The 14,564-nt window shown below is 41.7% G+C and overlaps 1 protein-coding gene and 1 non-coding gene across 10 annotated transcripts in view; one reads left to right on the forward strand and one right to left on the reverse strand.

Moving 5' to 3' along the window:
• Positions 1 to 14,564, forward strand: part of PDE8B (phosphodiesterase 8B) — a 384,244-nt gene that overhangs the window by 245,125 nt on the left and 124,555 nt on the right. For all 9 annotated transcript variants that reach the window (XM_036845326.1, XM_036845330.1, XM_036845328.1 and 6 more), the window contains 2 exons: positions 1,986 to 2,043; positions 12,525 to 12,613. In XM_036845326.1, the coding sequence (XP_036701221.1) occupies positions 1,986 to 2,043; positions 12,525 to 12,613 (147 nt within the window). The remainder of the gene's footprint in view (positions 1 to 1,985; positions 2,044 to 12,524; positions 12,614 to 14,564) is intronic.
• Positions 14,138 to 14,244, reverse strand: LOC118893768. Its single transcript, XR_005019608.1, has one exon. It is a non-coding gene; the product is annotated as a U6 spliceosomal RNA (small nuclear RNA).

Here is a 14,564-nt window from a genome sequence, read left to right on the forward strand (position 1 = left end):
CTGGCAAAGCAAGGGGGAGGTCTTTGGCCTCACAGCAGCAACCTTAGATCTTACTTGGGATTTTCTTTGTTTTGCAAGTTTCTAGAAATATTTAGATTTTTCTCTTTATCCTATCTAATTTCTGTCAGCACATACTCACACACTTCAAGAAAAAAATGATTACTCATTATATGTTGGAAATGAGTAGAGAATCTGGGGAGGAGGAGGTCTGGAGAGAACATTGTTCCAGCTTATCTTTTTTCTTTGAAGAAAAGAGATAGGAGAATGCTTATTTTTTCCACTTAAGAAGAAACAAATTATAGCATGAGAGCAGGTGCTAAAGCCACCGCAAGAAAAGGATTGTGCAGTTTATGTTGGGACTGTTATGTGGCTAGAAGCAGGACAGCAGGATGGCCCCACTGTGGTGATTGGCACAGATTCTGCCCTGAAGGAGCCGACAGGCCAGCAACTCAGAGTTTCAGCCTCCCTCAGACAGGCCCCGCCCAGGGGAGATTTGAAATATCCATTCCAAAGCCATATTGGAAGAGTGGGAAATCCTGGCTTCCAAGTCTTGCCCTAACCAAAGACTTCTTCTCACCTGCTACTCCTTGAGTCTCTTGATAGGAGCTGTGTCTCTTCACTTTGACACCTACCACAGGCTCTTGGCCCAGGAAAGTGAAGAAACTGTCCCATTGGTTTCTTACCACCTTGCCATCTTGGTGAGGGATGGGATCTCAGCGAGAAAGAGCGAGGGGAACCGAGATGTGAGACTAGCCTTCTTCAGCCCTCTTGCTTATATTTTATCTTCTGGGGATGTGAGCTCTTAACAGGGTCTTAGAGTCTTGACATGGGTACCAGAAGGGTACCAAGCCACACAGCATTTCCCCAAGCCTGGCTGATTCCGTGGGCCCAAGACAAAACATTCATTTTTTTCTTATTCATGTGTACTTGTCCTTGACAAGTAATGGCTTGCTGTGTCTTGTTATTATTTTTCACTTTTCTTCCCCTATTTTTTAAGTATTTCATTTATAGAGGAAGTTAATAATAAAATTAATGCTGCTTGTGCCACCCAGCTTATGAAATAGAACATTATTAATACCTTTGGAGCCCTTTTTGTGCCCCTCCTGATCTATTGTTAAGAGAGGGTAGAACCTTGAGTTCCTAAGGAGGAAAGGGGGTAGGGAGGAGAGCTTTTCCCTGTTGGGAAAATGCCACAGGTAATGCCACAAATAGGCACTGGGATTTCTCTTCCTGTTCTCTTTCTGCTTCTCCACCCAGTCGCCATTGTCCCATTTTTCTTCCCTGTTTTCTAAGGTATGTACGCCATGCTACTTGCTCGCTGTCTTGGGGACACCGTTTCTCATAAAGGTGGCAGCAGAGCTACAGCATGACTTCATGACCAGCTGACCCCCACCCCCTCCTTGTATTCAAACTGAAGTTATGAGACCCAACTGCAGGCTCAGTGTAGGAAACCTCCCATGAGATGAGTGCCAGTAATCAATTTCTGTCTTCTTCCCTTCTAACTTGGCTTTCCTGATGACACTTCTTTCCCATTGGCTCTGGGGTGCTGCAGCCTGTAATGCCAGTTGTCTTCCTGAGAGTTGGACCCACCTAAGTCTTGGGGTGGGAGTCGTGCTTCCAGAAGGTTTGGGGATCTCAAAGAGGACAGTGGTCTCTGAGATGAGCATTGCACCTACCTTGTCCCTTTATGGGACTGCTCTGGTACATTTGCTCCAACTCCCAAGGAGCCCAGAGTTGGAGAGGGCCTGTCGTGTGCACCTTTCACGCACACTGCTGGAGTTCCTTCTACTGCTTGTGTTCTTTCTGCACCTGAAGGCGGATGTGGGAGTCTGGGTTCTTACAAGGCAGGTGCACCCTGCGGGCACGTGCTGGGCAGGAAGCCACTCTCAGAGCCGTCTCCCTGCTTGCCTTGCTCTCTCCGAGTTTCAGTGTGAGGAATCCCGGTTTGTATCTGCTGAGTGACCACATTTTCTGCTTTGCTACAGATCCGGCGACTATGAAGAGGCCTCGGTCCTTCCTCTTCTGCACGCAGGCTTCAACCGGGTATGTAAAAGATGAACTAGCACCTCCCTCAGATACAGACACCTGACCTTAGCCAAACAGCTAAGCATACTGTTATAGGCATTCAGTCTCAGAACTGTGAGGGAAAGGAAGCAGTTGTTCTCATGGGATGGTGACGAGCACCTGCTGGTCAGGCTTTTTTCCTTTTTCTCTCATAACTTCATATATCTTAGCTACAGATATGTAATGGTGTAAAAACCTGTCTTCTTATATCAGGTCGAAATTCTCTAGTCCCAAAGTAATCTCACTTAAATCAGTCCAGTCAGTTAGCGTGTATGTGTGTGATTATGTATAGTTAGTCCACCAGATCGGCACCCAGGGCTCTGTGTTCGTCACGGGCCCAGCCACAGCTTCCACCCTGGGGACAGGCCCATGACAGCAACAGCATCTTGGGAACTCCTCGTTGAAGCCATAAATGTCAGCAAAGAAAAATTCTGAGTGACAACTACATGAATAACACTGATATTCAACTTGAGGATGAAGACTGATTACTCCAAGGAAACTTAACAAACTAACTAGGCTTACGCAGTATCTCAGGGTAAGGGCAGTCTGAAGGTTTGGTTGGAGGTGAGGCCGTGTGCATGCAAACAGAAAACAACATGATGGATTTGAAAGAGAGAAGAAAAGGGGTGGAGAAAGATAATCAAAACATGACTGTTTAAAGGAAATGTATTTCATAATATTAAAATATTACAAACCCTTACAGAGAAATTGTGGAGGACCTCACTTTATATGCTTGAATTTTTTAAATAACAAGCATATATTTCTTCTATTAAAAAAATAAAAGATTACCCTTTGGAAAAAATAAGGTAGAGGTCACGGTTGACTTGGGCAACTTTTGTGGGTAATTTAAACTCAAGCAAGTGACTTGTGGCATCTTGTGAACTCCTGGTTTAAACCAAAAGCATCAGCAAAGAAAAGTTCTTTGACAACTACACGAATGACACTGATACTCAACTAGAAGATTAAGATTGATTAAGGAGACTTACCAACAACCTAAATAACTAGGTTTACCTGGTATCTCAAGGTCTTTTGATAGGAGTAATCTGAATCTCAAATAGATGGAGTGATGCATCCTTTTCCTTCAAAAATAGTGCCTTGTGAATTATGAAAATTCCTTTGGGTGCTTTAAGCAATGGTGGTTGGCTACTCTGGGTTCAAAAAAATCCCTTGTTTATTGTCAGTCACAGAGAAGCAGAAATTACCCATGGGATGCAGTTGTTTTGTGCTTTGGTGTGCTTCTGTGGAGAAGCAGCAGTGCTGCGGTTCACAAGTGTGATAGAAATGAATGTTTCCGGTCAGCAGTATCACTCACTCCCTTAACTCTTCCCTCCTGTCCGTCATCGCATCTCTCAGAGGCTGGCACTCGGTTCTAGATGCCGTTCTGGCATGCTGCCACATCTTAATGAGACGATGCTTCTGAGTTTCGGAATGGAGAGTTGCAAAAGGAAAATCATCCAAGAGGTCGTGTGGCTGGGACGTCTTTACTTACTCATTTTCTGAGAAATGACTTAAAATTACTCAGTTTTTATAAATCTTCCGTGTAACGTTGACCACCCATGCACCTCAGCCCAAGGCTGTCCTTCACATCTGAGGCAGGGCCTCTCAGAATGTGAGCATGGAGGTTCTCCGCGTGACCTGTGGGGGGGCTGGGGCAGGCACGACACGCCGTGGGTTACGGCCATGAGCCCCCGTCGCCATAGGTGCTGTTGAGTGCCCTTTTGGAATTCAGCTTTTAGCTCACTGATCCTGCCTCTGACCAACTAGTGTGGAGATTGGTGTCATTAGGAGTGGTAGCGTCTTGTCTGGGGGGCTAAGATTACACATCTACTCGCAGAAAAGCTTAGGAGAGACATCTGCCCTGTTTGGGTGCAAACGCTATTAAGTAAATTTAGGAGGCAAAGTACCATTGTTCCTTTTTATTCTTTTTTGTAACCTGTCTGTGCTGCTCTGGAAGGTTTCGTTTCTCTGTCTTGATATGATGCTGCTTTTTGCAGGCAGCCATGGTGAGTAAAGCCCTTTGTGGAAGCATGAAAAACAGTACCTGTCAGGGGCCACCTGGTAGTCTTTAGTGCTGGGTCTGATCAAGGCCATTTGCCAGCCAGGTCAGGGTGCCCCCAAGGAGTTGGGGCTCTTTCCAAGAGACGCACGCCACACCTAACAGGCTTTCCCTCCTGAGTTACAATGGCACAAAATCGGCTGAGGCTGCTCTCCAGGTGGCTGGTCTCCTTTTTTTGGGCAAAATCTTGTCTCTGGCAACTTTCTACCCAAACACCCTTCCAAATATGCCAGCTATTCTTCTTGCCTTCTGTGAAGTTGTTTCCCATCTCTGAGTTGTTGTGATTGTATCAAATCATCTGCTGAAACTCGGCTCTGTGTTACTAGCTAATTGGCCAGTGCCTCAGTCGATGGATCCCTGAGTGGGGATCCAGGAACACATTGTACCATCAAATATCCCAGAGCTGCTCCTCTTGAAGCCGCTATAGCTGTGCATGAGTGGCCGACTGCATGCTGCTCAGCCCACTCTGAGTTTTTAGAAAGAGTATCTTAGCAAAGGGCGATTGCAGCTTGTTTTTGTATGAGCCTTTGTGTACCCCTTTTCTATTTGGAATGATGTTTACAAGTTCATTCAGCAAGTCTTTATGGAGCACTTACTCTGTGCAAGGTGGTGTGCTAGGCGTGTCGGGGATACAGCAATCAGACACAGCTCCTCCCTGGAGAGACGTTGTGTGGAGGAAGAAGTGGAGAACCAAGGTTTATTATTTGTCGGGCTCCATTCTAGGTGACTGACTTGATCCTCATCTACAGATGAGAGGTTTGGTATTTTCTCCATTTTTGCAGAGGAGGAAACAGGCTCAAAATGACTACCTTGCAGAGCTCATACTCATAGTAAGTCAAGATGCAAATACTTGGTGTTTAACTCCCAACTTCATGCCAGGTCCACCAAAGTCATGTTTCCCAAAGCGTTCCATGGAACGTTCCATGAAGCGTCCCAAAGCTTTTAATAGGTGTCCATGACAAAAGGCTTCTGTGGTCAAGTAAGTGTGGAAAATCAGTGAAGACTCTGATTCTCCTCCTCTTGCCCCTGAGAAGGTACAGTGCATGTCAGCAACATCGCACCCAAGCACATGGAGAAATCCTGTACTAAAGACACCTGCCTACGTTTCTGGAAGTGGGGCCCAGGAAGCTGCATTTTAACCAAACACCCAGGTTATTCTTAGCATGCTAAAGTATGAAGACCACTGTTCTTGCTTCACTCAATTTATTTCAGATTTCGGGGTTAATGATAGTCTAGAAAATTCCCAAAATATTTTCCCACTACCATTAGTCTACAAAACACTTACTGAGTGCCACTTATGTGCAAACAAAGTGCTCCAGTGTTTAGAAACCATCACCTAACAGAAGGCTGATCTTGGGCTTCCTTGGTGGTGCAGTGGTTAAGAATCCGCCTGCCAATGCAGGGGACACGGGTTCAAGCCCTGGTCTGGGAAGATCCCACATGCCTCGGAGCAACTAAGCCCGCGAGCCACAACTACTGAGCCCATGAGCCACAACTACTGAAGCCCGCGTGCCTAGAGCCTGTGCTCCGCAACAAGAGAAGCCACTGCAGTGAGAAGCCCGCTCACCGCAACCAAGAGTAGCCCCCGCTCGCCACAACTAGAGAAAGCCTGCGCACAACAACAAAGGCACAATGCAGCCAAAAATAAAAATAAATAAAATAAATAAATTTATAAAAAAAAAAAAAAAGAAGTCTGATCTTCACCGCACTGGAAGTTCTTAGGAGACCTAAAGAAAAATAAGAATTATAAAAAATTACGGTAGGACCTTCAAGATGGCGGAGGAGTAAGACGTGGAGATCACCTTCCTCCCCACAAATACATCAAAAATACATCTACGTGTGGAACAACTCCTACAGAACACCTACTGAACGCTGGCAGAAGACCTCAGACTTCCCAAAAGGGTCTTGGTGCTCCGGCTTCCTGTCAGGCCTGAGCCTCTTAGGTGGGAGAGCTGAGTTCAGGACATTGGACCACCAGAAACCTCCCGGCCCCACGTAATAGCAGTCGACAAGAGCTCTCCCAGAGATCTCCGCCTCAACGCTAAGACCCAGCTCCACCCAACGACCAGCAAACTCCAGCGCTGAACACCCCATGCCAAACAACTAGCAAGACAGGAACACAACCCCACCCACTAGCAGAGATGCTGCCTAAAATCATAATATGTTCACAGACACCCCAAAACACACCACCAGACGCGGTCCTGCCCACCAGAAAGACAAGGTCCAGCCTCATTCACCAGAACACAGGTACCAGTACCTTCCACCAGGAAGCCTACACAAGCCACTGAACCAACCTTACCCACTGGGGGCAGACACCAAAAAAAATGGGAACTACGAACCTGCAGCCTGTGAAAAGGAGACCCCAAACACAGTAAGTTAAGCAAATGAGAAGACAGAGAAATACGCAGCAGATGAAGGAGCAAGGTAAAAACCCACCAGACCAAACAAATGAAGAGGAAATAGGCAGTCTACCTGAGAAACAATTCAGAGTAATGATTGTAAAGATAATCTAAAATCTTGAAAATAGAATGGAAAAAATACAAGAAACTTTTAACAAGGACCTAGAAGAACTACAGAGCAAAAAAAACACAATGATGAACAACACAATAAATGAAATTAAAAATTCTCTAGAAGGAATCAATAGCAGAATGACTGACGCAGAAGAATGGATAAGTGAACTGGAAGATAAAATAGTGGAAATAACTATTGCGGAGCAGAATAAAGAAAAAAAGAATGAAAAGAATTGAGGACAGTCTCAGAGAACTCTGGGACAACATTAAACACACCAACATTCGAATTATAGTGGTCCCAGAAGAAGAAGAGAAAAAGAAAGGGACTGAGAAAATATTTGAATAGATTATAGTTGAAAACTTGCCTAATATTGGTAAGGAAACAGTCAATAAAGTCCAGGAAGCTCAGAGAGTCCCATACAGCATAAATCCAAGGAGAAACACGCCAAGACACATATTAATCAAACTATCAAAAATTAAATACAAAGAAAAAATATTAAAAGCAGCAAAGGAAAAGCAACAATTAACATACAAGGGAATCCCCATAAGGTTAACAGCTGATCTTTCAGCAGAAACTCTGCAAGCCAGAAGGGAGTGACAGGACATATTTAAAGTGATGAAAGGAAAGACCTACAACCAAGATTACTCTACCCAGCAAGGATCTCATTCAGATTTGATGGATAAATTAAAAGGTTTACAGACAAGCAAAAGCTAAGAGAATTCAGCACCACCAAACCAGCTTTACAACAAATGTTAAGGAACTTCTCTAGGCAGGAAACACAGGAGAAGGAAAAGACCTACTATAACAAACCCCAAATAATTAAGAAAATGGTAATAGGAACATACATATCGATAACTACCTTTCATGTAAATAGATTAAATGCTCCAACCAAAAGACACACACTGGCTGAATGGATACAAAAACAAGACCCATATATACGCTGTCTACAAGAGACTCACTTCAGACCTAGGTACACATACAGACTGAAAGTGAGAGGATGGAAAAAGATATTCCAGGCAAATGGAAATCAAAAGAAAGCTGGAGTAGCAATTCTCATATCAGACAAAATACACTTTAAAATAAAGACTATTACAAGAGGCAAAGAAGGACACTACATAATGATTAAGGGATCAATCCAAGAAGAAAATATAACAACTGTAAATATTTATGCACCCAACATAGGAGCACCTCAATACATAAGGCAAATGCTAACAGCCAAAGGGGAAATCAACAGTAACACAATCATAGTAGGGGACTTTAACACCCCACTTTCACCAATGGACAGATCATCCAAAATGAAAATAAATAAGGAAACACAAGCTTTAAATGACACATTAAACAAGATGGAATTAATTGATATTTATAGGACATTCCATCCAAAAACAACAGAATACACCTTCTTCTCAGGTGCTCATGGAACATTCTCCAGGATAGATCATATCTTGGGTCACAAATCAAGCCTTGATAAATTTAAGAAAATTGAAATCATATCAAGTATCTTTTCTGACCACAATGCTATGAGACTAGGTATCAATTACAGTAAAAAATCTGTAAAAAATACAAACACATGGAGGTGAAACAGTACACTACTAAATACCCAAGAGATCACTGAAGAAATCAAAGAGGAAATCAAAAAATACCTAGAAAGAAATGACAATGAAAACACAACAACCCAACACCTATGGGATTCAGCAAAAGCAGTCCTAAGAGGGAAGTTTATAGCAATACAATCCTACCCTAAGAAACAAGAAACATCTCAAATAAAGAACCTCACCTTACACCTAAAGCAGTTGGAGAAAGAAGAACAAAAAACCCCCAAAGTTAGCAGAAGGAAAGAAATCATAAAGATCAGCTCAGAAATAAATGAAAAAGAAATGAAGGAAACAATAGCAAAGATCAATAAAAGTAAAATCTGGTTTCTTGAGAAGATAAACAAAATTGATAAACCATTAGCCAGACTCATCAAGAAAAAAAGGGAGAAGACTCAAATCAATAGAATTAGAAATGAAAAAGGAGAAGTAACAACTGACACTGCAGAAATACAAAGGACCATGAGAGATTACTACAAGCAACTATATGACAATAAAATGGACAACCTGGAAGCAATGGACAAATTCTTAGAAATGCACAACCTTCTGAGACTGAACCAGGAAGAAATAGAAAATATAAACAGACCAATCACAAGCACTGAAATTAAATATCACAAGCACCGTGATTAAAAATCTTCCAACAAACGAAAGGCCAGGACCAGATGGCTTCACAGGCGAATTCTATCAAACATTTAGAGAAGAGCTAACACCTATCCTTCTCAAACTCTTCCAAAATATAGCAGAGGGAGGAAAACTCCCAAACTCATTCCATGAGGCCGCCATCACCCTGATACCAAAACCAGACAAAGGTGTTCACAAAAAAAGAAAACTACAGGCCAATATCACTGATGAACATTGATGCAAAAATCCTCAACATAATACTAGCAAACAGAATCCAACAGCACATTAGAAGGATCATACACCATGATCAAGTGGGGTTTGTCCCAGGAATGCAAGGATTCTTCAGTATACGCAAATGAATCAGTGTGATACACCATATTAACAAACTGAATGATAAAAACCATACGATAATCTCAATAGATGCAGAAAAAGCTGTCGACAAAATTCAACATAGTTTTGGAAGTTTTAGCCACAGCAATCAGAGAAGAAAAAGAAAAGGAATCCAAATCAAAAAAGAAGTAGTAAAACTGTCACTGTTTGCAGATGACATGATACTATACATGGAGAAACCTAAAGATGCTACCAGAAAACTACTAGAGCTAATCAATGAATTTGGTAAAGTAGCAGGATACAAAATTAATGCACAGAAATCTCTTGCATTCCCATACACTAATGATGAAAAATCTGAAAGAGAAATTAAGGAAACACTCTCATTTACCATTGCAACAAAAAGAATAAAATACCTAGGAATAAACCTACCTAAGGAGACAAAAGACCTGTATGCAGAAAACCATAAGACACTGATGAAAGAAATTAAAGATGATAAAAACAGATGGAGAGATATACCATGTTCTTGGATTGGAGGAATCAACATTGTGAAAATGACTATACTACCCAAAGCAATCTACAGATTCAATGCAATCCCTATCAAACTACCAATGGCATTTTTCACAGAACTAGAAGAAAAGAAGTTCACAATTTGTATGGAAACACAAAAGACCCCGAATAGCCAAAGCAATCTTGAGAAAGAAAAATGGAGCTGGAGGAATCAGGCTCCTAGACTTCAGACTATGCTGCAAAGCTAAAGTAATCAAGAGAGTTAGGTACTGGCACAAAAACAGAAATATAGATCAATGGAACAGGATAGAAAGCCCAGAGATAAACCCACACATTTATGGTCACCTTATCTTTGATAAAGGAGGCAAGAATGTACAATGGAGAAAAGACAGCCTCTTCAATAAGTGATGCTGGGAAAACTGGACAGCTACATGTAAAAGAATGAAATTAGAACACTCCCTACCACCATACACAAAAGTAAACTCATAATGGGTTGAAGACCTAAATGTAAGGCCAGACATTTTAAAACTTAGAGGAAAACATAGGCAGAACACCCTATGACATAAATCATGGCAAGATCCTTTTTAACCCACCTCCTAGAGAAATGGAAATAAAAACAAAAATAAACAAATGGGACCTAATGAAACTTAAAAGCTTTTGCACAGCAAAGGAAACCGTAAACAAGATGAAAAGACAACCCTCAGAATGGGAGAAAATATTTGCAAACAAAGCAACTGACAAAGGATCAATCTCCAAAATATACAAGCAGCTCATGCAGCTCAATATCAAAAAAACAAACAGCCCAATCCAAAAATGGGCAGAAGACCTAAATAGACATTTCTCCAAAGAAGACCTGCAGATGGTCAAGAGGCACATGAAAAGATGCTCAACGTCACTAATTATTAGAGAAATGCAAATCAAAACTACAATGAGGTATCACCTCACACCAGTCAGAATGGCCATGATCAAAAAATCTACAAACAATAAATGCTGGAGAGGGTGTGGAGAAAAGGGAACCCTCTTACACTGTTGGTGGGAATGTAAATTGATATAGCCACTATGGAGAACAGTATGGAAGTTCCTTAAAAAACTAAAAATTGAACTACCATATGATCCAGCAACCGCACTACTGGACATATACCCTGAGAAAACCATAATTCAAAAAGAGTTGTGTACCACAATGTTCATTGCATCTCTATTTACAACAGCCACGTCATGGAATCAACCTAAGTGTCCATCCACAGATGAAAGGATGAAGAAGATGTGGCACATATATGCAATGGAATATTACTCAGCCGTAAAAAGAAATGAAATTGAGTCATTTGTAGTGAGGTGGATGGACCTAGAGTCTGTCATACAGGGTGAAGTAAGTCAGAAAGAGAAAAACAAATGCCATATGCTAACACGTATATATGGAATCTAAAAAAAAAAAAGGTTCTGACGAACCTAGGGGCAGGACAGGAATAAAGACACAGATGTAGAGAATGGCCTTGAGGACACGGGGAAGGGGAAGGGTAAGCTGGGATGAAGTGAGAGAGTGGCATGGACATATATACACTACCAAATGTAAACTAGATAGCTAGTGGGAAGCAGCTGCATAGCACAGGGAGATCAGCTCGGTGCTTTGTGACCACCTAGAGGGGTGGGATAGGGAGGGTGGGAGGGAGACGCTACAGGGAGGGGATATGGGGATATATGTATACGTATAGCTGATTCACATTTTTATACAGCAGAAAGTAACACAACATTGTAAAACAATTATACTCCAATAAAGATGTTAAAAAAATAAATAAAGGAAAACAGGAGAAAAAGAAAAAAAGTTACTACGTAAATACGAAAGTGAAAATATAGAATGATTTTATATATATATAAATATATGCATATAAAATATATACCTACACACATAGACACAGAGGCATAATAAAAGCCTAAGGCAAATAAATGAGACTTAGTCAACAAAAGTTTACTTCTGAGGTTTTCGTTTTAAAACAAAGGAACCTGTTTATCCCAACCTTTTCAAAGACTTATTTTATCACAGATCCTTTTTTGTACTTCATGAAGCATCAGCTAACACCACTCAGAGCTCAGTTACAGACTGACACATCATCTCCACCCGTCCAGAAGCTGAACCAGAACCTCACCATGTGTAACTCTGCTTCGTAAATAGAAAGTATTTCCCTCTGTGTGTGTTCATGGTTCCCCCTCTGTCCTTAGCCCTTCCCAGCTTCCTCCTGGGCTGGTGGGGACCAGAGGCACAGGGAAAGTCAGGGAGCTTCTCAGATGTTCCACAGGGAGAAGCCATCCATGCTAGATGTGTGGAAGAGTGTGTGTGTGTGTGTGTGTGTGTGTGTGTGTGTGAGAGAGAGAGAGAGAGAGAGAGAGAGAGAGACATGAGAAGGAGCAGGATGTGTTAGGCACTCAGAAGATGAGGAAGGAAGCAAAGACGGCCTCTCCCCACCAGAAGACCTCACTCGGAGTGTGGCACACCATGAACACGTCCAGGCTCAGGTTTTAGAAGACTTTCCTTAGTGCAGCAGAAGCGCAGGTGTTTCAGTAATTAGCAAGGCTGGAGGAGGTGTTCTGTCCCTTGTGTGTTTATTTTCCTGTGAGTGTTCATAATGTTTTTCCCACCTTTGTTATAAATAACTATGCAATGTTATCTGCTCTCGTTTCTTATACATTTAAACAAGCATTTCAAACACCTTGACAGCTGTTTTATTTCATCTTATCTTACCTATAGTTGTCATATAACAGAGTTACCTGAGGTTGGAGAAACTGTTAAGCTTCTTTGACTATTTAAGAAGTAATTGTATATGTCTTATGTATTACCTTTGCTTTTTTTCCAGAGATTTATGGAGAATAGCAGCATAATTGCTTGCTATAATGAACTGATTCAAATAGAACATGGAGAAGTTCGCTCACAGTTCAAGTTAAGGTATGTAGCAAAATAGGATGAACACAAGGTTAACCATTCTGTAGCAAAGCTTGTCTGTCCTCAGGCTGAGGTTCACTGGTTCTTAGCGGAATCCCAGGGTTTCTGAAGCTGTTGAACAGGTAACTGTAGCTGGTAAATGGCAGAGTCTAAACTGGGAGCCCATTGGTATAATGAAATAAATTGGAGGCGTTTCTTCTTTTGACAATATTTTCCACTATTTACAGCAGTTTTAAAATTATACTCTAGGAAAAGTACTGTTTAACTTCTGTACAATTAGATCAAGATTAAGAATAGCCTTTGAGGATTACTTTCTACTTTCAACATTTATAAATTCCTACTTGGATTGTTATAGATGGCGCAAACCCGTGGGAATATTTATTATGCTAACTATGGTAATTGCTACCTATCCATGATAGCAATTTCATGAGGCCTGCTTGTGGCCTCAGTATGCATGAAGTATCTTCAAGAAACTGATTTTAAGTCTCTTTACGCATGTCTAGTGCTTTAAGAGCTTCTCTCTGGTGCTTACTTCTGAGATGAACAGATTCTCTCAGCGTCTCGGTGGTAGGATACTCTGCTTCTGGGGCGTCTTGGAGTATCAGAGTTGTAGCCCATGCCTGGTTTTGCTCAGGCTCTACTCCAACACACTCTTAGGACCCTGATTTCTTCAACCTTCCCCCCTTCAGCAGAGAGAGCAGGGGAAAGAAGAGGCTCTTCGTAGCCCACGGCCCCTGGGAGACCAGTCCCAAGTGGCTCCAGGCTATGGGATGCCAGAAGGGCCCTGGCTTCTCTCTCTGGCCCACTGAGGGGTCACAAGGCTTTCAGGCTCAGTGAAAAATAAGTAGGATAGCATCTCATTGAAACGGTTATACTTCTTACCTTGATTACTGAGTTTGCATTCAAAGAGAACAGAAACCTTTCTAAACTTAACTTTTCTTGGCCCTCCTCTGTCCCTTGGAAGAAAAATGGATTGGCATGAACCCCCATATGCAGGCTTTTCTGGGGTTCACCCTGCTCAGGAAGTCAACTGTTTGGTGGATAGAGAGCTCTAAGAAATTAAGTGTGGGGATAAACAGTCCCTTCTGAGGTGGGAAAGTATTAAAAAAAGAATCTCAAACCAGTGGAAATTCTTTGGTAAGGAAGATAACCAAAGATTTTTGAGTGTCAGTTAAATCCCTTGGTTTCTTTGTATCCATATATTTATTAGCTGCAGAGAACTTCATAGAATTTCATAAGAAAACCGCATTGCCTTTACTATAGCAATTTATGATTTTTAATTGTACATTAATTGTTTTTATTCCTGGGGCTCTCTTCTGTTTTTATTGAGGGTAAAAAGACTTTGTACTTTTATTTTAGATGTTTTCACAATAAATAGGATTAGGAAAAGAGAGATTTCATTTTGGTTTAATTCTTCAACTGTGTGTTTTCTACAACAAAAATGAACAGCAGACGCCTTATTGCTTTGATAGGTAATTCCCTCATTTTATTTTATTTATTTATTTATTTTAGTATCTCATTTTTTATAAAAATATGGAACGCTTCACAAATGTGCATGTCATCCTGGAGCAGGGGCCATGCTAATCTTCTCTGTATCGTTCCAATTTTAATATATGTGCCGCTGAAGCAAGCACTCCTCATTTTATTTTAAATGACAACCTGAGTTTTCTTAGGCAGTATTGAATGTGATGGCACATGTAAGAGGTCAGAGGTGCCTTGCCCATGGGGAGCGTGGCGAAGGCAGGTCTGGCCGTTTGAAATAAACATCCCCAGACAGCACCAGGGCTAAATGAAAGGGCTTCAAGTTATCGTGCTGATGAAATCTGCTTAGAGCCAGGGCACTGAAAACTTTTCAAGGACTCATTAGGTTCAGAACTCGGCAAGGTTCTAAGTACACAACACTCTGTAAGTCCCATAACTTCTCACCCGTCAGTGATGATTTGGGAACGTTGGG

This window comes from Balaenoptera musculus, chromosome 3 (assembly GCF_009873245.2).
Source record: "Balaenoptera musculus isolate JJ_BM4_2016_0621 chromosome 3, mBalMus1.pri.v3, whole genome shotgun sequence".
Lineage (NCBI taxonomy): Eukaryota > Metazoa > Chordata > Mammalia > Artiodactyla > Balaenopteridae > Balaenoptera > Balaenoptera musculus.